General features: G+C 40.6%; 1 protein-coding gene across 1 annotated transcript in view; it reads left to right on the top strand.

Moving 5' to 3' along the window:
* Window positions 1-21,321, top strand: part of XRCC2 (X-ray repair cross complementing 2) — a 32,309-nt gene extending 10,988 nt beyond the window's left edge. Inside the window, exons 2-3 of the mRNA XM_079786126.1 lie at window positions 3,151-3,232; window positions 16,770-21,321. Coding sequence (XP_079642252.1) covers window positions 3,151-3,232; window positions 16,770-17,488 — 801 coding nt within the window. The 3' untranslated portion in view covers window positions 17,489-21,321. The remainder of the gene's footprint in view (window positions 1-3,150; window positions 3,233-16,769) is intronic.
* Window positions 21,322-21,792: the final 471 nt, after the last annotated feature.

Below are 21,792 nucleotides of genomic sequence, written 5' to 3'. Positions count from 1 at the left end.
ATGATAGCCATAAGAATATTCATGAACTTTTTAGTGGAAATTTGCACAAAGTATCCAAATATATGAAAACCTAAGTAGTTCCCCCACTTCTACCTACCTGTTTACCTTGGATTTACCAGGCAGCTACTGAGTTTCTGCATTTTGGAATTGGTGGCGAGCCAAGGTACAACCCTTCCCTTTTAAGCTTTACATCTAGATCAGGAAGACAGGCTGGTAATGTGCTCTTAAGTATAGTAATAGCTTCATGGAGGGAGGTGGCCTTGAAGAATGCGTAGAATTTTTGTTTGTTCATTAGTCTAGGCCTTAGGGAATTTAATTGAGAAACCAGGCATGGAAAGGACATTCCAGGAAGAACGAAGGAAAGCATTGTGTTATTACTGCTCGTTCTACATGTACCTGAAAGAACTATGTGTTCAATCTTTCATTCAGAATTAAAGGTATCTCTCACATAAGTTAGAATTGACCATCCCTCTTTGATACCTTCACACACCCCCATGTGTGTATCTGTTGTAGCACTTACCATACTTTATTGTACTTTTTTAACCTTTTGACTCTCCGCATTAAATTCCTTGAGGACAGGAACTCTGTCTGCTACCTCTCTGTGTCCCAGCACCTCAGTTCCCAGAACACATTTGGCTTCCAGAAGTGAGTCCCAGTGAATGTCTGTGTAACTGATTATGGTCCCTTTGCAGATGGCATGCTTGCTCAAGTGATGCTGCTGCGGTTGAAAACATTTGAGTCTGGCCCTGACCGGTTTGGCTCAGTGGATAGAGCGTCGGCCTGCGGACTCAAGGGTCCCGGGTTCGGTTCCGGTCAAGGGCACGTACCTTGTTTGCAGGCACATACCCAGTAGGGAGTGTGCAGGAGGCGGCTGATCGATGTTTCTCTCTCATCGATGTTTCTAACTCTATCCCTCTCCCTTCATCTCTGTAAAAAATCAATAAAATATATTTTTTTTTAAAAAGAAAAGAAAACATTTGAGTCTGCTTGGTGTTAGAGGGAGTACTAAGGGACATGACTCAGAGGCTGAATAATGGCCTTGATAGGACCTCAGATTGGTTTCAGCTCCAGTTAGTAGGTCCAAGTCTATTTTGTTCCTCAGATTTGATCAGACGTGATGATAATTGATTGACTCTGAGGCTGTGTAGCACAGAAGGAGAACTTTAGACTTTGAGAGCCAAGCGATCTCAGTTAAATCCTGGCTGTGTTGTCTGCTAGTTTTCTCATCTGAAAAACAGAATGATAATAAATAGAGTGAATGTGACAATTAAAAGGGAGAATGTGTATAAATTATGTACTGCTGATTCAACAGTAAGCACAAATAGTGTTTTAGATAGTTATTATGATAATAAAACCTAGGAGATACTGATTTGCAAACCAAATGCCAAACCTATTACTTCACAATATTTATAAAACCGCCAAATAGATGATGATTGTGTCCACAATAATTTGACCTCAGAAAGGTTGCTTACAGCAGTGGTCACCAACCGGTGGTTCTTGGACCACTGGTGGTCCGTTAGGTCCAAAAAGTTGGTGACCGCTGGCTTAGAGAATCAAGAGGAATAGTTGAATCTATTAATGGCTACCATCACCAAGCTCTGATTGCCTGATGTGTTCCATCTTCCCAAAAGGATTAACTGTCATGTCAGGCAGAACTTATTTGGGTTCCCTTTACCTTGATGCTTAACAAATTCCAGATTGACTAATTGCTTCTTTTTACTTATTCCTCAAGTCTGGAAAACATCATTAATTTTAATTTCTATAACAGTCATTCAGGTTTATGTCAGATTTTTAGGATATTTTTCTGCTTATATAAGTTGTCCCAAAACATGTATACACACTTTAACAGCTGATAGCCCAATTGATGTTTTGTTTTGTGGTTTTTTTTTAGCCAGGCTAAGCTTTGAACAAAGAAAATTCTTCCTAAAATGCTACTCTACTGTTTGAAAATGCAGTTGAAATACAAACACTGCCTTTATAATTATTTAAAATGTGTATACATTTTTGGGGTGACACCCTGTCCCAAAAAAAGTATACACACTTTAATAGCTGATAACTCACTTAATTTTTTACTCCTTTATACATTTAACTGATTTGAAATAATGGGTGAAGCCAGACTAAGCTTTGAACAAAGAAAATTAATCCACTAGACTTTTTAATGGAGATACATAAAAGATAAAGTTTACGGTACAAAACTGGGAACAGTTGAAGAATTGAGGGCGCACAAGTACCGAACTATTTTTGCTATTCCATTGCTTGGTGTTATCAGCAGTGCCTGGACCAGAATGGTCATCAGTTTGAAAACAGGCATTGACAAAAATCTTATTCATTTGTGTGGATTCTTTTAAATTTTGAAAATGAACTGTATATTCATAAACACAGACTTAATAGTCATTCAAAGTGTGTAAACTTTTGGGGGGATATACTATATTTGGAAGACATCTTGCTCATATTATCCCTTTTTTGTAAGGGTAAATTTGTTTCTAAGTTCTGGGAATTACTTTCACTCCCTCTGTACTCTCTGCTTTTGGCATTGTAAAACATTTTTTTGAATATTTTCAAAGGATGGAAAGTTTCCATCCTTTGAAAATAAATTTGGCCCTAGCTCGTTTGGCTCAGTGGATAGAGTGTCACCCTACAGACTAAAGGTCCCAGGTTCAATTCTGATTAAGACCCCATGCCTGGCGGGCTCAATACCCAGTAGGGGGCGTGCAGAAGGAAGCCCATCAACGATTTTCAACATTGATGTTTCTATCTCTCCCTCTCCCTTCATCTCTAAAATGACAAACACAGATACCTGTGTAACAAGTACAATAAGTATAGTGAGAAAGATAATTATAATGCACCAGGAAGGTAAATACTTTGCATTTAGCAGTTTGGTTCTGTATAACAGACTACACTATCAGCTCCTTTGAGGGCAGGAACTCATACCATTTGTACCGAGTATGTAAACAAAAAATGAAGTATTATCTGAACAAGTGAACACAACTTTTCTCCTAAATTATATTTCCTACTTCATAATTCTCTCCACATCCTTAAAATTATGAAAAGCCTTTTTTATAGTCTTTTGGAAAATTATATAAATGCAGATCTTCAAGATCACATTTTTAGGTAATGATTTTTCTTTCTCTTTTTTTTTTCCTTTTGAAGCTCCTTGCCCGGCTTGAAGGTAGACGGTCCTTGAAAGAAATAGAACCCTGTCTGTTTGTCGATGAAGATGAACCTGTGCATGGTAAAAACACAACTTCAAACCAAAATGGCATGTCACAAATTAAATTTTATAAATGAAAGTACTTTTTTCATATATATTCATGTACTCCTAGCAAGAGACTCTGTAGGTTCAACTGTAAAATTAAAATGACACAGATCATGACAGAATTAAAAAAAAAAAGCTCACCTGAGAATATTTTTATTTTCTTTTATTTTTTTAAGTTTCCGAACTTTTTGAATGTTGTTTATTTTATTTTATTTTTTAAAATCTTTATTGTTGAGCCTGGTTAGTGTGGCCCATGAACTAGGAGGCCATGGTTCGATTACCAGTCAGGGCACATGCCTGGGTTGTGTGCTCCATCCCCAGTGGGGACTGTGCATCTCTCTTATTGATGTTTCTATCTCGCTATCCCTCTCCCTTCCTTTCTCTAAAATCAATAAAAAAATATTTTTAAATCTTTATTTTTTGAGAGTATTACAGATATCCCTTTCCTTTATCCCCCAATTCCCCCCCCCCCCCACCCAGATCCCACCCATCCCAGGTCTTCCCCACACTATTGTCTGTGTCATGGGTAATGCATGTATGCATGTAAGTTTTTTGGTTGATCTCTTCCTTCCCCCACCCCCCTTCCCTCTGAGATTCGTCAGTCTGTGCCATGTTTCCATGCCTTTGGTTCTATTTTATGTATCAGTTTATTTTGTTCATTAGATTCCTTGTTAATTTTTTGATTTTTAGATTCAATTATTGATAGATATGTATTTCTTGCCATTTTATTGTTCATATTTTTTCTTCTTCAAGGAGACCCTTTAATATTTCATGTAATACTAGTTTGGTGGTGATGAACTTCTTTAGCTTTTTCTTGTCTGTGAAGCTCTTTTTAAAAAAATATGGTTTGTTTGTTTGTTTTTAATTTCAGAGGAAGGGAGAGGGAGAAATAGAAACATCAATAATGAGAGAGAATTATTGATTGGCTGCCTCCTGCACACCCCCTACTGGGGACTGAGCCTGCAACCTGGGCATGTGCCCTGACCAGGAATTGAACCATGACCTCCGGGTTCATAAGTCGATGTTCAACCACTGAGTGACACCAGCCAGGCTGTGAAGCTCTTTATCTGACCTTCAATTCTAAATGAGAGCTTTTCTGGGTAGAATAATCTTGGTTGTAGGTCCTTGCTTTTCATTACTTTGAATATTTCTTGCCACTTCCTTCTGGCCTGCAAAGTTTCTGTTGAGAAATCAGTTGACAGTCCTTTGGGTATTCCCCTGAAGGTAACTAACTGCTTTTCTCTGGCTGCTTTTAAGATTCTCTCTTTGTCTTTAACCTTTGGCATTTTAATTATGATATGTCTTTTTTTTTTTTTAATCCTCACCTGAGCATATTTTTTCATTGATTTTCAGAGAGAGTAGAAGAAAGAGTGAAAGACAGAGAGAAATACCGATGTGAGAGAAACACATCGATTGGTTGCCTCTTGCATGTGCCCTGACAAGGCCTGGGCCAGGAAGGAGCTTGTAACCGAGGTACGTGCCCTTGACCGGAATTGAACCCAGGACCGTCAGTTCCCATTATTCACTGAGCCAAACCGGCTAGGACTTAATTATGATATGTCTTGATGTGGGCCTCTTTGGGTTCCTCTTGTTTGGGACTCTGCGCTTCCTGGACTTGTATGTCTATTTCTTTCACCAGGTAAGGGAAGTTTTGTCATTATTTTTCAAATAGGTTTTTAATTTCTTCTCCTTCCAACACCACCATGATGCAAATGTTGATAAGCTTAAAATTATCCCAGAGGATAACTTTGCACTATCTTCATATTTTTTGGTTCTTTTTTTTTGCTCTTCTGATTGGGTGTTTTTTGCTTCGTCATATTCCAGTTCGCTGATTTGATTCTCAGCATCCTCTACTCTACTGTTGATTTACTATAAATTATTCTTCGTTTCATTTAGTGAATCCTTCATGTCTGACTGATCCTTTGTTATGTTTTTGATGTTCTCACTAAGTTCCTTGAAGTTCTCATTAAGTTCTCTGAGCATCCTTATAACCATTGTTTTGAACTCCATCTGGTAGTTTGCTTGCTTCCATTTTATTTAGTTCTTTTTTTTCTGGAGATTTCTTCTGTTCTTTCATTTCTGACATGTTTATTTGTCTTCACATTTTGGCTGCTTCCCTTTGTTTGTTTCTATGTATTAGGTAGAGCTGCTGTGTCTCCCGGAATTGGTAGAGTGGCCTTGTGTAGTTGGTGTCCTATACAGCCCAGTGGCTCAGCCTCCCCAGTCACCTGAGTTGGGCACTCTAGGTGCACCCCTGTGTGCACAGTCCTGTTGTATTTGAGCTTTGATTGCTGTTGGCGTCATTGAGAGGAATTGAACCCCAGGCCAATTGGCTGTGAGGACCAGCTGCAACTACAGAGAGATAGCTGTTGTGTGGGAGACGCACTTATGGAGCGGGACTTGCTTCAGTGGGTTTTGGTGCTCACTGAGTCTGCCCCTTGAGTGTTTTGCTACTGGATGTGGTAAGGTTGTAATCTGACATAGTCTGATCACTGGATGCACTGGCTCTGGGGCCTCCTGGGAGGTATATAGCCAACTCCTGCCTGGGTTCTGCCTGGGGCTACCTGGCATGAGTTACAGAGCAATCTTTAGATGGCTGCTACTTGTGTTGGGCTTGGAGATGCCCAGGAGAAGGCAGGCTGCTGCTAGTACAGTGCCTAGGGCTGCTTATCCAGAGGTATGGGGCATGCTGAGGTCAGGTGCTGTTTGTTTGGGAGGCTTTAGGAGTCAAGCCTGAGCTAGAACAGGCTCTTAATATGGAAAAGCCATCGCAAACAGCTTGGGTGGGGCTGCAAATTGGATGGGGTGGTGTCTCAGAATCAGCTGCAGGTTGATGGAGACTCAGGTATGGTGACTGCTGGTTGGCTTTGTGGCAGAGAGGTCTCAGCAAAGGAGCATTGTCCCCTGCCAGTACTTCTGTCTGGTACAAAGCTACCCCCCAGTTCTTGGTCTGATGCCAGACAAGTTAATTCCTCCCTGTATGTCCCTGGATCCTTTTAAGCTCCTGTCCTAGTGCTGGAGCTCAGGGAGTGAGTCTGAGTAAGTCTGTGCTATGTGCCAGCCCTTTGAGAGAGAGAAACATCGATGTGAGAGAGGCTTGTCAGTTTGTTGCCTTCCACACGAGCCCTGGCTAGGGCCAGGAGAATGAGCCTGCAACCCAGGTACGTGCCCTTGACCAGGAATCAAACCCGCAACCCTTCAGTGCACAGGCCAGTGCTCTAACCACTGATACACCTGCAAGGGCTGACAGAACACTGAAGCCTGCCTTATCTACGTTAGATGAAATGAAGTTTGGCTTATCTGCGGTAAATCTTCAGAATAAACTGAGCTCTTTTTACTCCAACACACAATATTTGTTGGAATTTATTTATTTATTATTCTTTAGAAGTTTGAGAATCACAGGAAAGACTCAGGCACCCCCTTGTTCTGTTAATATTTCTACAGTCAGGAAAATACATATCTACTTGTTCCATTAGCACTGCTACCCTAGAGAAAACTTATAAAGAAGGTAATGTGCTTAGGTTGTTGGTTTTTTTAATGTACTGTAACAGTTTTATAGAGATGCAGTTCATTTAAGTGTACAATTCAGTGATTTTTAGTATTCACACAGTTATACAACCATCCCCACATTTTATTTTAGAACATTTTCATCACCCCAAAGGAAACTTGAGCCTATTAGTAGTTACTCCCGTTTCTTCCCACATCCCTCAACCCTAGGCAACTGCTAATCTACTTTCTGACTATATCAATTTGTCTTTTCTTGACATTTTATATAATTGAAGCCATATATTATATGATCTTCTGTGACAAGTTTCTTTTACTTTGCATAATCTTTTCAAGGTTCGTCATATTGTAGCATGCATCAGTAGTTCACCCCTTTTTATTGTTGAATAATATTCCATTGTATGGGTATACTACATTTTGTTTATCATTCATCAGTTGATGTCATTTGGGTTGTTTCTACTTTTTGGCTGTTACAAATAATGCTATGATTATTTTTGTACGTTTTTTTTTGGATATATGTTTTCATTTCTCTAGGGTAATGGCTATGAAAGGGACTGTTAGGTTGTATGATAACTTCGTGTTGAACCTTTTATGCAATCACCAGACTGTTTTTTTCCAAAGCTGCTCATTTTACTTGCTACCGAGAATGAAATGTATGATGATTCCAATTTCCCCATATCCTGCAAATAAATGTTTTTGTCTGGCTTTTTGATTATAGCCTTTCTAGTGAATATTCAGTGATACCTTATTGTGGTTTTTATTACATTTCCGTGATGACTAGTGATGTTAAGCATCTTTGTATGTGTTTATTGATAATTTATATATGTCAAATCTTTTTCCCATTTTAAAAATTGGATTGTCTTTTTATTAGTGAATTGTAAGAGTCCTTTAAATATTCTAGATATAAGACTCTTATCAAATATATGATTTGCAAGTATTTTTTTTTACCATTTTGTGGGTTGTCTTTTGACTATCTTGATGGTGTCTGTTGAAACACAAAGTTATTAATTTTGATGAAGTCCAATTTACCTGCGTTTTTTTTGTGTTCTTGCTTATGCTTTTGGTATAGTTAAGAAGCCATTGTCTAATTCAAGATTAAGAACATTTACATCCCAGCCGGCATGGCTCAGTGGTTGAGCGTAGACCTATGAGCCAGGAGGTCACGGTTTGATTCCCTGTCAGGGTATATGCCCAGGTTGTGGGCTCGATCCCCAGTGTAGGGCATGCAGAGGGCAGCCGATTAATGATTCTCTCTCATCATTGATGTTTCTCTCTCTCCCTTTCCCTTCCTCTCTGAAATCAATAAAAATATTTTTTTAAAAAGACTTACAGCCCTAACCGGTTTGGCTCAGTGGATAGAGCGTCAGCCTTCGGTCTCAAGGGTCCCAGGTTCGATTCTGGTCAAGGGCATGTACCTTGGTTTAGGGCACATCCCCAGTAGGGAGTGTGCAGGAGGCAGCTGCTGATCCATGTTTCTCTCTCATCAATGTTTCTTACTCTCTATCCCTCTCCCTTCCTCTCTGTAAAAAAATCAATAAAATATATATTAAAAAAAAAAAGATTTACAGTTTTTCTTGTTTCTATTTTCATTGTTTTCTGATCAGAGAACATTTGTGCTTTCAATCTTTTTAAATTATTGAGACTTGTTTTATGGCCAAACATATGGTCTATCCTAGAGAATGTTCTATGTGCACTTGAGAAGATTGTGTATTCTGCTATAGTTGGGTCAAATGTTTTATTGATGTCTCTTAGTTCTAGTTGGTTTTTAGTCTTGTTCAAGTCTTCTGTTTCTATGCTGATCTTCTGACTAGTTGTTCTATTCATTATTGAAAGTATGTATTGAAGTCTTCAACTATTATTGTTGAATTGTCTACTTTTTTTAGTCTGTCACTTTTTGTGTCATGTTCTTTGGGGCTTCATGTATTGTTGGGCACAAATAAGTTTTTGTGATATATCTTATTGCTGGGTTGACTCATTTATCTTTATAAAATGTCTTTCTTTGTCACCTCACACACATCAAAAAAACAGAAAACAAAAGTGTTGTTGAGGATGTGGAAAAATTCTAACCCTTGTTCACTATTGATGGAATTGTAAAATGGTACAACTACCATGGAAAACAGTATGGAGGTTCCTTAAAAAAGTAAAACTAGGCCGAAACCGGTTTGGCTCAGTGGATAGAGCGTCGGTCTGCGGACTCAAGGGTCCCAGGTTCGATTCCGGTCAAGGGCATGTACCTTGGTTGCGGGCACATCCCCAGTAGGGGGTGTGCAGGAGGCAGCTGATCGATGTTTCTCTCTCATTGATGTTTCTAACTCTCTATCCCTCTCTCTTCCTCTCTGTAAGAAATCAATAAAATATATATTTTTTAAAAAAAAGTAAAACTAGCCCTCGCCAGTTTGGCTCAATGGATAGAGCATCAGTCTGAAGGGTCCCAGGTTCAATTCCGGTCAAGGGCACATGCCCAGGTTGTAGGCTCAATCCCCAGTGTGGGGCATGTAAGAGGCAGCCAATCAGTGATTCTCTCTCATCATTGATGTTTCTAGCTCTCTCCTTCTTTCTCTCTGAAATCAATAAAAATATATTTAAAATAATAAAAATCCTATGTAATAAAAGCCTAATATGCTAAGTGTCCAGTCATCCATTCATCCAATCAAAGTGTAATATGCTAATGATATGCTAAGGCCGCTCAACCACTTGCTATGACATGCACTGACTACCAGCGGGCAGACAGTTGACCGGTCAACCAGTCGCTATGACGTGCACTGACCACCAGGGGGAAGATGCTCTGACTGGTAGGTAAGCGTGCTGCTGGGGTCTGGCCGATCGGGACTGAGAGAGATGGGCTGGACACGCCCTGGAGCCCTCCCGCAGTCCCTCCCTGACTGGCCAACCTCCCACGTCCCTTCCTGGACCCGATCATGCACTAGTGGGGTCCCTCGGCATGGCCTGTGCCCTCTTGCAATCCGGGACCCTTTGGGGGATGTCAGAGAGCCAGTTTCTGCCCGATCCCACAGGCCAGGCCAAGGGACCCCACTGGTGCACAAATTCGTGCACCGGGCCTCTAGTAAGTAAATAATATTAGAACTACTATATCACCCAACAGTTCTGTTTCTGAGTACCTATCCAAAAGAATTTAAAGCAGGGTATAAAAGAGATATTTTCACACCCATGTTCATAGCAGCACTATTCACAGTAGCTAAGAAATTGTAGCAATCCAGATGTTCAGTAGATGAATAGATAAACAAAATGTGGTACATACATACAGTGTAATATAATTCCAGCCTTAAAAAGGAAGGAAATCCTGTCACATGCTGCAACATGGATGAACCCTGAGGAGATGCTAAGTGAAATAAGCCAGTCACAAAAAGAAAAATACTTACATGATTCCACTTATATGAAGTATCTAAAATAGTCATATTTATAGAAACAGAAAGTAGAATGGTGGTTACCAAGGTCTAGATCAGAGAGGGGGAAGGAGAATTGTTTAATTAATACAGACTTCCAGTTTTGTAAGATGAAAAATTTCTGGAGATCTGCTTCACAATAATGTGAATGTACTTAACACTACTGAAGTGTGCACTCACTTCAGTTTTATCACAGTAAAAAACACATTCTTTGTCAAATTATAGTTTTTATCTAAAAATACATTTTGTGTAATAATAGTATAGTCACTTCAGCTTTCTGTTGGTTATTGTTTATATAGTACGTCTTTTTCTGTCCTTTTACCATCAACCTGTTTGTAACTTGGACTGTAAAGTGTGCCCGTTATAGCCAGCCTATTGTTGGATCATGTTTTTTATTCCATTTTTCCAATCTCTGCCTTCTGTTTGGATTGTTTAAAACATTTATAGTTAGTGAATTTATCAGTAGGATAGGATTTATGACTGCCATTTTGTTGTCTGTTTTATATATGTCTTGTGTGCTTTTTGTTTCTCTAGTCCTGCTTTATTGTCTTTTGTGTTTAATAGACATTTTCTAGTGTACCATTTTAATTCCCTGTCATCCTTTTTACTTTTTTAAAAAATATATTTTTTCTATTAGTAGTCCCTGAGGATTATAATTAACATCTTAATTTATAACAATTTAGTTTGGATTAATACCACTTAATCTCAGTATTTTACAAAAACTTTGTTACCATATATCTCCATTCCCTTCTTCTTGCATTGTGCTGTTACAAATTACATATTTGCCCTAGCTGCTTTGGCTCAGTGTAGAGCATCAGCCCATGGACTGAAGCGTCTTGGGTTCAATTCTGGTCAAGGGCAGGTACCTCCGTACCTCGGTTGCAGGCTTGATCCTTGGTCCCAGTTGGGGCACATTGCTTCTTAAATGAGATAGAAGAAAAATAGTTACAGACATAAAACACATTTATACTGTCTTATCTATGTACTTATGTGGTTACATTTATTTTTCTTTATGAATTCATTTGGATTCAAGTTACTGTCTACTGTGCTTTCATGCAACCTGAAGGATTCCCTGTAATATTTCTTGCAGAACAGATGTTAGCAAGTAAAATTCCAAACTATCGTGTATAATAAAAGCCTAATATGCAAATCGACTGAACGGCAGAACGACCGGTCGCTATGATGCACATGACCACCAGGGGGCAAATGCTCAATGTAGGAGCTGCCCCCTGTGGTCATGCCCTCCCACAGTGGGAGTGCTGCTCAGCCAGAAGCCGGGCTCACAGATGGCAAGCGCAGCAGCGGTGGTGGGAGCCTCTCCCGCCTCTGCTGTAGGCAGGCAGTAAGGAACGAGGGGGGATCAGGCCTAAGCTGGCAGGCAGACGTCCCCCGAGGGATGCGAGAGGGCGCACAGGCTGGGCTGAGGGACCCCCCCAGTGCACACATCTCATGCACTGGGCCTCTAGTCAATAACAGACAAATTTTGATCAAACCTATTAGACAAAAGATTGAGCTGCCTTTCTATTCTCTGTCGGCAAGGATAAGTAGAACCTTATGAAATTGATGTTGAAACATGGGATTGCAACTCAGCTTATACATTTGAATATTACATTTATAGAAACTATAAAAATACCATCTTGTTCGGTCACCTACAAAGTTTACTCAAAATTTTCATACATCTTATAGCTGAACACCCATTGGAGCAATGGCAGACACAAGACTAGGATTATAAAGATTACTTATCAACAACAATGTTTTATTAGAAATTGTCATAGGGAAGCTTGAGTAGAAGCAATAAGAGATTTAGGGGTTATGGGAGTCTAATGCTGTTGTAAACATATACAAATGTTTTTTATTTTTTAATCCTCACCCATTGATTTTTAGAGAGAGGGAAAGACAGAGAAATATTTTTTTAAATATATTTTATTGATTTTTTACAGAGAGTAAGGGAGAGGGATAGAGAGTTAGAAACATCGATGAGAGAGAAACATCGATCAGCTGCCTCCTGCATACCCACCACTGGGGATGTGCCCACAACCAAGGTACATGCCCTTGACCGGAATCGAACCTGGGACCTTTCAGTCCGCAGGCCGACGCTCTATCCACTGAGCCAAACCGGTTTCGGCAACAGAGAAATATTGATGTGAGAGAAACACATCAATTGGTTGCTCCTGCATGAGCCCTGACCAGGGCCAGGGCTGGGGAGGAGCCTGCAACCAAGGTATGTGCCCTTGACTGGAATTGAACCTGAGACCCTTCGGTCCACAGGCCAATGCTCTATCCACTGAGCCAAACAGGCTAGGACTAACCATATTTTTAATGCTTTTTTGGATAGTAATGACCTCTTTAGTACTATGATGATTGTAATCTGCAAATTCAACATATTCGTTGTACAATTAATAGGTTGGTCCCAAGATTATGTATTTTTAGGCTTTTTTCTTTTCCTCATTTTGAAGGATGTTTAGATTTGTAAACTCACTCTGACAATCTGTTACCCAAACCCCTTACAGCATTCTATTTGTGAGAGTAGCTAGCAAGGCCAAACCATCCAGATTGTCTGATTTAGTTTGCCAAGTGCCAAACTGTACAGGTTTTTTTGTTTGTTTGTTTTTTTACTACCAGTTGTCATACCCAGTACTTTCATTGGACAAGGGTGCATTTTTTTTGGTAGCAGCTTACAGAAACATATGAGCTAGTGACTTCAAATACACTTGAAAGGCCCGTGTTCCCTCTATAGAATGTAAAGTTTGAATATGATTTTTGATCTTATGATTAGATAGTAAGTGTTTATAAAATCAGTGAAACTGATTTCAGTTCATCATTAAACATTTGTAGGGAACCTAACTCAAGGACATTAATGATAATATTCATGTGTAATGTACAAGTTTACAGATTTTACTTCTTCAGTTTGTATAAATGACCGTTTAACCTGCTTTGTTTATCCTATATAATAAAAGCCTAATATGCAAATTGTCTCCTTGACTGGGATGTCAACCAGGAGTTCGACCAGAGAATGGGGCCAGCAGCAGCGGCAGCAGGCGGCCGAGGGAAGGGAGGCGTCCCCAGCTGGCAGTCACTAGGGACCATACCCATGCATGAATTTCATGCACTGGGCCTCTAGTTAATCTACAAAAGGAGAAGAGTATTTTTATATACCTAATAACCTCTTAACCAAGTACTTAACCTTAAACTTGGCTTCAGTTTCATTTATGCCAAACCACAGAGCTAAGGAATCCACCTACTTACATCAGCTATTTTCCTTGTCAAACCATGTAGGAAAGCTCTCTCGAAGACTTACTCTTTCGAGTTGTGCTGAAATTTGTTATGAGCATTGCCCCTTTCTCCAAGAAAATACCTGGCAAATTTTTCATTTTTTGTTCTTATTCCAAGAATTCCACAAATATCCAGTCATATCTCACAGTTACCCTCTGACCAGTATCGTGTATGTTTATCTCCCCATGGAGTCCCTTCCCTTTTAATTCAGAATGTTACATTTTTCTTACCTTAAATGATCCTCATTTCACTCTCTAGAAACTGCTGTTGAATTCTTTTACTTTGTCAATGAGCATAAACCATTGTATGCTTTCTGTAACTCCTCATGGTTCTCTGGTTTCTCCTTGCTGTTCCTCCAACTGCATAAATGTTCCCTGCAGTGCCTGACAGTCCATCTGAGTTTCTCCATTCTTTAAGTTTGGTTAATAAACTAATATTTATATTAAATGTGGTTTTGCAAACTACACATTTACTTCTTTAAGGCCACTGTCCAGGACTAGTTCTGTGATCTGTCCTTACCTTCCTCTCCCATTTCTCACTTTTAGGTGTTTCCTGCTTCGTTAATATTACTTAGTACCACTTCACATCCTGAAAACTTCTGTGCTCTGCTGTTTTCCTCCGAAATTTCTGTTTTATCTGACTTCTCTCCCTGTAGCTGTTCTCTATTTCTGTGTACCTTTCTCCCAGACTTCCGAGTCCAGCATCTGATTACTGTCTTGAATCTTAAATCCTAGCGGCTGTAGGACATTTTTATTTTGTGAGTCTTGGAGATCCATCTCAACATACTACTTGGAAGGTAAATTCACGTTAGGGTATTTACATGAATTATGTAAATTAAAAATCCCTATGTGCTTATGTATTATTTGTGTGGGTACTTCTGAGTCTGTCTCAGAACTTTTAAGTCACACCATCACTTAGGAATCAGAGAAGGGGCTGAAGACCTGACAGAAGCTGCGTGTCAGCTCTTGCTGGGCGGGGGCAGCGGGCAGGGCTAGACTGGCACTGGGTACATTGTTCCTGCTCCGTCGGCTGTTAGTTCCTTGTTCCAAGCCCGGGTCATGGGCATTCACACCTGCTGGGCTCTGTCTGCTAAACAAAGCCACCCCTCAAGCCCCACCTGTGACTGGCAGACCTATTTCCTTTCTAAATCCATGTTCCAACATTGACTGTAGGGCCTGTAATCCTCCCCCAATCAGGGCTTACGTTTTCATTCTTTAGATGTTGCTCAGGAAGTTCTTAAGAAAACCATCTGATGAAAAAGATATTGTGTTTGTGTTGGGGATAGAATAGTCAAGCCCCAACCTTAAAGTAGCCAACAAGAAATATAATCAAGTAAATAGTCAAAATTATATAGTGCAATAGATGCAATCATGGAAGATGATGGGATTTGCTATTCCTACCTCGGTGTTGTTACTAGGATCCAAGGTGCTACTATGAAGAAGTCCCTTTTCCTTTGTGAAGTGCTCCTCAGCCTCTCTGCTCCTCTCTGAGCGTGGGAGGAGGAGTTGGTGCAGGGTGCTGCTGTTCCCATCGAGTTTCTGCGCGGTCCACTGTCCTGCAAACCAGTTCAGACTCATCTTGCCAAACTGTTTTTAACTTTCCTGCACTACCGTTAATATTGCTTCCGTGTCAGTGTTTCTTCATCTTGTGTATGTAGTTTATTCTCCTCTGTTATTAGTTAGAGACTTTCATTTGGGGGCAGCTTAGCTCCCCAGTAATATGGTAGCAGAGAGTAAACTGAACATCTGGGTTGAGTGTAGTTATAATCACTATGTCAGCTTTTAATAAAAGTGTCCATGAACAATTGTTAATGTGAAAATAGTTTTACTCCATTTTGAATTGTAAATTGTGTGTAAGATTGTAGAAGAAATTGGCTGAAGTTTTATACTACTTTAAATATAGGTTGGTGACAACTTGCTAGATTTCTTACACATTATTTGTTTCAACATTTAATGATTTATTAATAATGACAGGAAATAAAGTAATTGGATTTTCAGGCTCTGTAATTTGGGGCCTAAGAATCTGCATTTTAAAACAGTGCTTTCAATTAAAAAAAAAAGAAAGAAAAAAAAGGAAAAAAACAAAAAAAAAGAAAGAAAAAACAAACAAACAGTGCTTTCAATTTTGTGGTTCAGCCATAAATCAAATTGTAGTAGTTTCAGTGCCACAGGAATTGGAAGGCCACTGTTGGGTGGATTTTGAGAAGCTGTGGAGGCAGGGCCGTGTTCAGGTGTTTTAGTTTGTGCTGTCCTCAGTGGAAGAGAGACTGGAACTGTATAGAGAGAGATTGCAGTCTTCAAAGTTCAGAGTAGGTGACTGATTAATAATGCTAGGAGGGTAGTTCACAATGCAGGTGTCATTCTCCATGAGCAGTTTCCAGAGAGACTCATACAGCAGAGAATGACTGCGGCAATGTGGCCATGTAAAACACAGTGGACGGATGCTACTGGCATGGAAGAGCTGAGAGCTGTGGCCTCTCACCACCCTATCCATGTAAACCTGCACTGTCAAGAATTGTTCTGCCCATAATGCCAGTAACACTGAGAAACCCTAGTTGGGGGTTATTTCATCTGCATGTAACAGAAGTCCAGCGTAGTGGCTTACCAGATAGAGGCTTATTTTCCTCAATCAGAAGTGGCATCGAGGCAGGCTGTGCATAGCTGGTCCTGGGTGCCTCCTGTCTTCCTGCTCCACCTCCTTAGGGTCTGCTCCTGAGAGTCCACCTTCTCTCCTCACTGTTTCAAGGTGGCTCTTCACCTTCAAAGAAGGGAGCGGGAGAGCAGAAGTGGCACCTGGGTCAGGAAAGTGAAACATAGAAATCCCAGCAGACTCTGCTCACGTCTCACTGTCTACAGTTGAGGTACCTGGTGACCCCTCTTTGCAAGGGAGACTTAAGAAAATCGTTTTTTAAGTTGGGCACATTACCTTCCCCAATTGGGGTTTCATATATAAGGGAAAAGGAGAGAATGGATATTGGGAGATCCATTACCAGAAATAGCGTGCACCTTAGTAATCAGTAGAGTGTTTGAAAGGCCCTGGATCTGAGGCACTTTATTCCTAACTCTCCGTGTCACCATTTCACTGTGAGTGCATCAGACCCGTTCTCAGGAGGTCCCCGCAGACTGCTGTCAGCCTGGTCAGTCATTCTGCTTTTCAAATGACGATTTCCCTATTTATTTGTATGTGCCTTTACAGATCCGTTTTGGCAAATGGACTTAGATTTCCTTTTACGTCCCAGCAAATGTCTTTTTAAACATTTTGGAGACTTTTCACTTGTAGCCTACCCTTACTGTGCTGCTGCATTTTGACTGACATCTTTACATTTTACACAGGTGATATTCTTGAATTTCATGGTCCAGAAGGAGCAGGAAAGACAGAAATGCTTTATCATTTAACAGCACGGTGCATTCTTCCACAATCAGCAGGTGGACTGGAAATAGAAGTCTTATTTATTGATACAGATTACCACTTCGATCTGCTTCGGCTTGTTACAATTCTTGAGCACAGACTATCCCAGAGTTCTGAAGAAATAATAAAATACTGCCTTGGCAGGCTTTTTTTGGTGTACTGCTGCAGTAGCAGCCAGTTGCTGCTCACACTCTACTCACTAGAAGCCATGTTTTGTAGTCACCCCTCTCTCTGCCTTTTGATTTTGGATAGCTTGTCTGCTTTCTACTGGATAGACCGAGCCAATGGAGGAGAAAGTGTTACCTTACAGGAGTCTACTCTGAAGAAGTGTTCTCAGCTCTTAGAGAAACTTGTAAATGAGTATCGCTTGGTTCTCTTTGCAACAACACAGAGTATAATGCAGAAAACCTCCACCTCCACGGAAGCTTCTTCCTCTGGCTCTAAGCGCCCGATCGATGCGAGTGTGGACTACAGACCCTACCTCTGTAAGGCATGGCAGCAGCTGGTCAAGCAGAGGGTGTTTTTCTCCAAAGATGACTCTAAAGCCAGTAACCAATTTTCTTTAGTTTCACGTAATTTAAAAAGCAACACTTTAAAAAAATATGTTTTTATTATTGGAGAAAGTGGGGTAGAATTTTGTTGATTTATATCAAAATACTCTTGCAGGATATTATGCAAGTTTTTAAAAGTCTTGAGAAAAAAATAAAATAAAGAGGAAAAGAGTCTTGAATAGGCTAAAGTGATTCAATTCTGAAATTTTAAACTCTAAGGGAATTAACATAATAGTATTTCTACACAGAATGGATTTTTTAAACTAATACAGTAAACCTCAGAATTCGTTGAAGTTTACTCAAAGTGATATTAACAAACTATATACTAAGTTTATTTTATTTTACTTTTAATTTTTACCCAAGGATTGAGGATATTTTTTCCATTGATTCTAGAGAGAGTGGAAGGGAAGGGGGACAGAGGAGAGAGCGAGAGAGAGAGAAAGTGAAACATCGTTGTGACAGAGACACATCTATTTGTTGCCTCCCACACACGCCCGGACCAGGGGTGGGGATCAGACCTGCAACCCAGGTACACGCCTTTGACCGGGGATCAAACCTGCTACCCACCACCATCCCACCCCCTGCTGCCCATCCCCACCATCCCCGTGCACAGGCCGACGCTCTAACCACTGAGCATGTGGGCGAGGGCTAAGTTTGTTTTAAAACTAAATAATATACTCATTTCAGTCTAAATAAAATGGATTTTCATAACTTTGTGTCATGTTTCTGGAATTCAGTTACGTAGTTATTTGTTTAGAAAAGTCTAAATGCATTTTTAATTTCTCATATGTAACTCCTTTAGGAAGCTATGACTTTGAACAATGTTTCTGTAGAGCTGTTATTTTTGTAAAAGCGATGGAAACAAGTCTACCCATCTGCCTTTCACACCACCAACTATGGGAAGTCGGAGCATTTTAACCGAGTTAGTTAAACTGAATTCCAAGATGGAGTTGGGCTTTTGTATAATTTTTTAGACACAGGGAAAGAAGATACCCACTCAGGGAATTCTGTGAAGAGTGTTTTTGAAATTTTCAGCTCCTCCTTAAGTGATAGATAGATGTTAGAACTGTGTGTTACTAGTATTTTCTCATTTAGAATAGTCCAGATATACCCTAGAGTGAAATGAATCGTCCCAGCTGAGAGCTGGACAGGGCTCTATATGCTCTGGTCCAGTGATGGCCAGAAGGGGAGCACACACCTCGAGGGGCACGGAAGATACTGTATTGCAGTAGACAGGACAGGAAAATCTTATTTGTTTTTAATATATTTGTTATTGATTTCAGAAAGGAAGGGAGTGGGAGAGAGAGAGAGAGAAACATCAGTGATGAGAGAGAATCATGAATTGGCTGCCTCCTACATGTCCCTCACTGGGGATGGAGCCTGCAACTGAGGCATGTGCCCTGACCGGGAATTGAACCATGACATCCTGGGTCATAGGTCGACATTCAGCCACTGAGTAACACCGGCCTGGCTAGAGCAGGAAAATCTTAGAACTTCTATTTGTACATTTTAATCCAAGGAAAGATGAAATTACATCAGTATTTGATAGAATAATCCCAGCACTCATACAATTTATATATCAGATGGTCTTAAGTCACGATGTACATATCTGAGGTATCCTGTGGGTAAAGTAGAAAGAAATGACAGTATTTTTTATTTTTTTTGTTAATCCTCACCCGAGGATATTTTTTCCATTAATTTTTAGAGAGAGTGGAAGGGCGGGGGAGAGACAGAGAGATAGAAACATTGATGTGAGAGAGACGCATCGATTGGTTGTCTCCCGCACACGCCCCGACCAGGGCCTGGGATTGAGCCTGAAACCGAGGTATGTGCCCTTGACTGGGAATCAAACCTGATAGACTTCAGTCCCAGGTTGACACTCTAATCCAGTGATGGCGAACCTATGACACGCGTGTCAGCATGTCAAATTGTATATTGTATATATAATTTACAATTATATATAACAATTATACATTTATGTTATTGAAACTATAAATATCGCGAAATAATGTTTTTTCCTCAAAGTGACACACTACCTGAGTTATGCTCAGTTTTTTGGCAAAGTTTGACACACCAAGCTCAAAAGGTTGCCCATCACTGCTTAATCACTGAGCAAAACCGGCTGGGGCAAGAAATGACAGAATTTAGCTAAAACTGTCAACTCTAACTTTTCTAATCTAACAAAGAAACCAAAACTGAAGCTAATATTTTCCCTGACACAGGCACAGCAGATGTGACATCTGTTGTCTGTGCCCTGGGCCTCCTCTAGCTCATCTGCAGTTACACAGTCCTCGACTTATGCAGGTGTCTGGATCCAGAGCGTGCTGGCCTGCAGGTAGCCAGGCTGGGCAGTCCTTAGCAGTGGGGGGTCAGGATTTGGTCTGTAAATACATACCCCTCAGTGAGAGGACACCGTTATTTCTCAGAATGGCTCCAGTGGGACTGATTCCCAGTTGCTTAATTCAAAAATCCATTCATTTGACACTATTGCCTTCCATCCTTCCCTCTCACTTCCCCACTCTCTCCTGGGGCCTCCTGGGATTGTTTCCCTAATGAGTGACAAATCCTTGTCTAGAAACTGTTTTTGTTGCAGGGTGAGGGGGAACCAAACTTTCAGCACTTAATAAAAGTCATCAGCCCAGCAGCTCTTGTAGCCCAGCATTTGCTTCTCAGCCACATTGTGAAATTAAATAGGAGAGCAGTGTAATTTGTAGTCACATTAAATTACATTGGATCGCATTACCGTCTTCCACATCCACACCTATCCGTCCTCAGTAAATGTTATTTGCCATTAATATAATTACAACTATTTAAAAATATTACATATTTTATCTCTAGTTCTTCCTTTTTTAAGTTATATTTTTGTGGAGTTTTTTGTTATGTGTAATATGTGGCATACAAGTAATTTGTAAATATTTGTATTTGGGGTGAATATACTTATTTTTACAAACTCTGCTAAGAGTGTATGATCATTAAGATTGAGATTCTTTTGCCCTATTCTAGACTACTTCTTTTAGCTGTTACGAAAAGATAGGACAATTCAGTTTCCTTCCCTGTCATGCTCTGTGCTTTGGTCGCACGTTCACGTGTGTGTATGCTTGTGCGTGCATGCGTGTGTGTGAGTGTGTGTGTGTTTTACAGATGTATATGAAAAACTTCGCAACTCTTAGCCAAACTCTAGCTTTGAATATGACAGGATTTTCCATTTCTCCTCTGTATAAATGAAGTGTTAATTTAATGAGCTGTCATTCACAGATTTGTAACTTATTCTACTGGAACATTATTAAAAATAATGAACTTTTATATTAAACTATCCATTATATATTAACTAGGGGCCCAGTGCATGAATTCGTGCACCTTGGAAGGAACTGTGGGCCGCGAGGCTGCGGTAGGCACAGGGGCAGGTCTTGGCCCATCCTCTGCAGCCCCTCCCGGCCCCTCCCACCGCGGCCCCCAGTCCCCTGTCTGCCGGCAGCCCCGCTCCTGCTGCCATCGCTTCCATGCACTGATGGCGCCGGCCCTGCTTACACCCACTGATGGTGTGGAACGATTGGGGCCTGTGCTGGGCACCGGCAGCGGGTGAGAGCAGTGGCGGTGGGTGCAAGCGAAGCCGGCACCAGCAGCAGGCGCGAGCTCTGGACGGGACTGCAGCAAACAGGAGCAAAGAATTTTCAATAACCACCAGAGGCTTGGCCCAATGACAGCGACCAGTGCCCTGCCTTGGTCTGGTGCCCCCCGCCCCCTTCACCTGCTCCACCATCCCGCTGCGACCAACGCCCGTCATGTTCCTCACATGCCCCCTGGTGGTCAGAGCAACTCATAGCGACCAGTTGTTCCGCCATTAGGTCTATTTGCGTATTAGCCTTTCATTATATAGGATATGTCAGACAAAGTTATCTTTAAAAGATTTGTTATCTAACACGCTGGAAGGAATTAAGAATCCTGGTTAATAAAAAATTATTTTAAACTAAAAGTTATACCAATGGGATTTCTTGAACACTATAGAAATTTTAATAACTGTAAAAAGAGTCGGGCTGAACAAGAAAGAGATTGAAGTGGCACATCCTTAGTTACATAGGTAGCAGATAGCAGGCATCCTCAATGTAACTAAAATAATAGGGAGTGATTATAAATCTTAGAAAATGTAACCTATTTGCCTATAAAAAAGAAAAAATGGGTATCATAAAATACTTTTCTTAAAGATGAACTTCTCAGGATAATTTTAAGTATCTAGTAAACAGATGCATTGTAAGATATTTCAGCCCAGCCAGTGTGGTTCAGTGGTTGAGCATCAACCCATGAACCAAGAGGTCGCTGGTTCAATTCCAGGTCAGAGCACATGCCTGGGTTGTGGGCTCAGTCCCCAGTAGGGGGCATGCAAGAGACAGCTGATTGA

Source organism: Cnephaeus nilssonii, assembly GCF_951640355.1.
Source record: "Cnephaeus nilssonii genome assembly, chromosome: 12".
NCBI classification, from domain to species: domain Eukaryota; kingdom Metazoa; phylum Chordata; class Mammalia; order Chiroptera; family Vespertilionidae; genus Cnephaeus; species Cnephaeus nilssonii.
The sequence above is the reverse complement of the archived record's forward strand: the minus strand, read 5'-3'. Positions and strand labels throughout refer to the sequence as shown.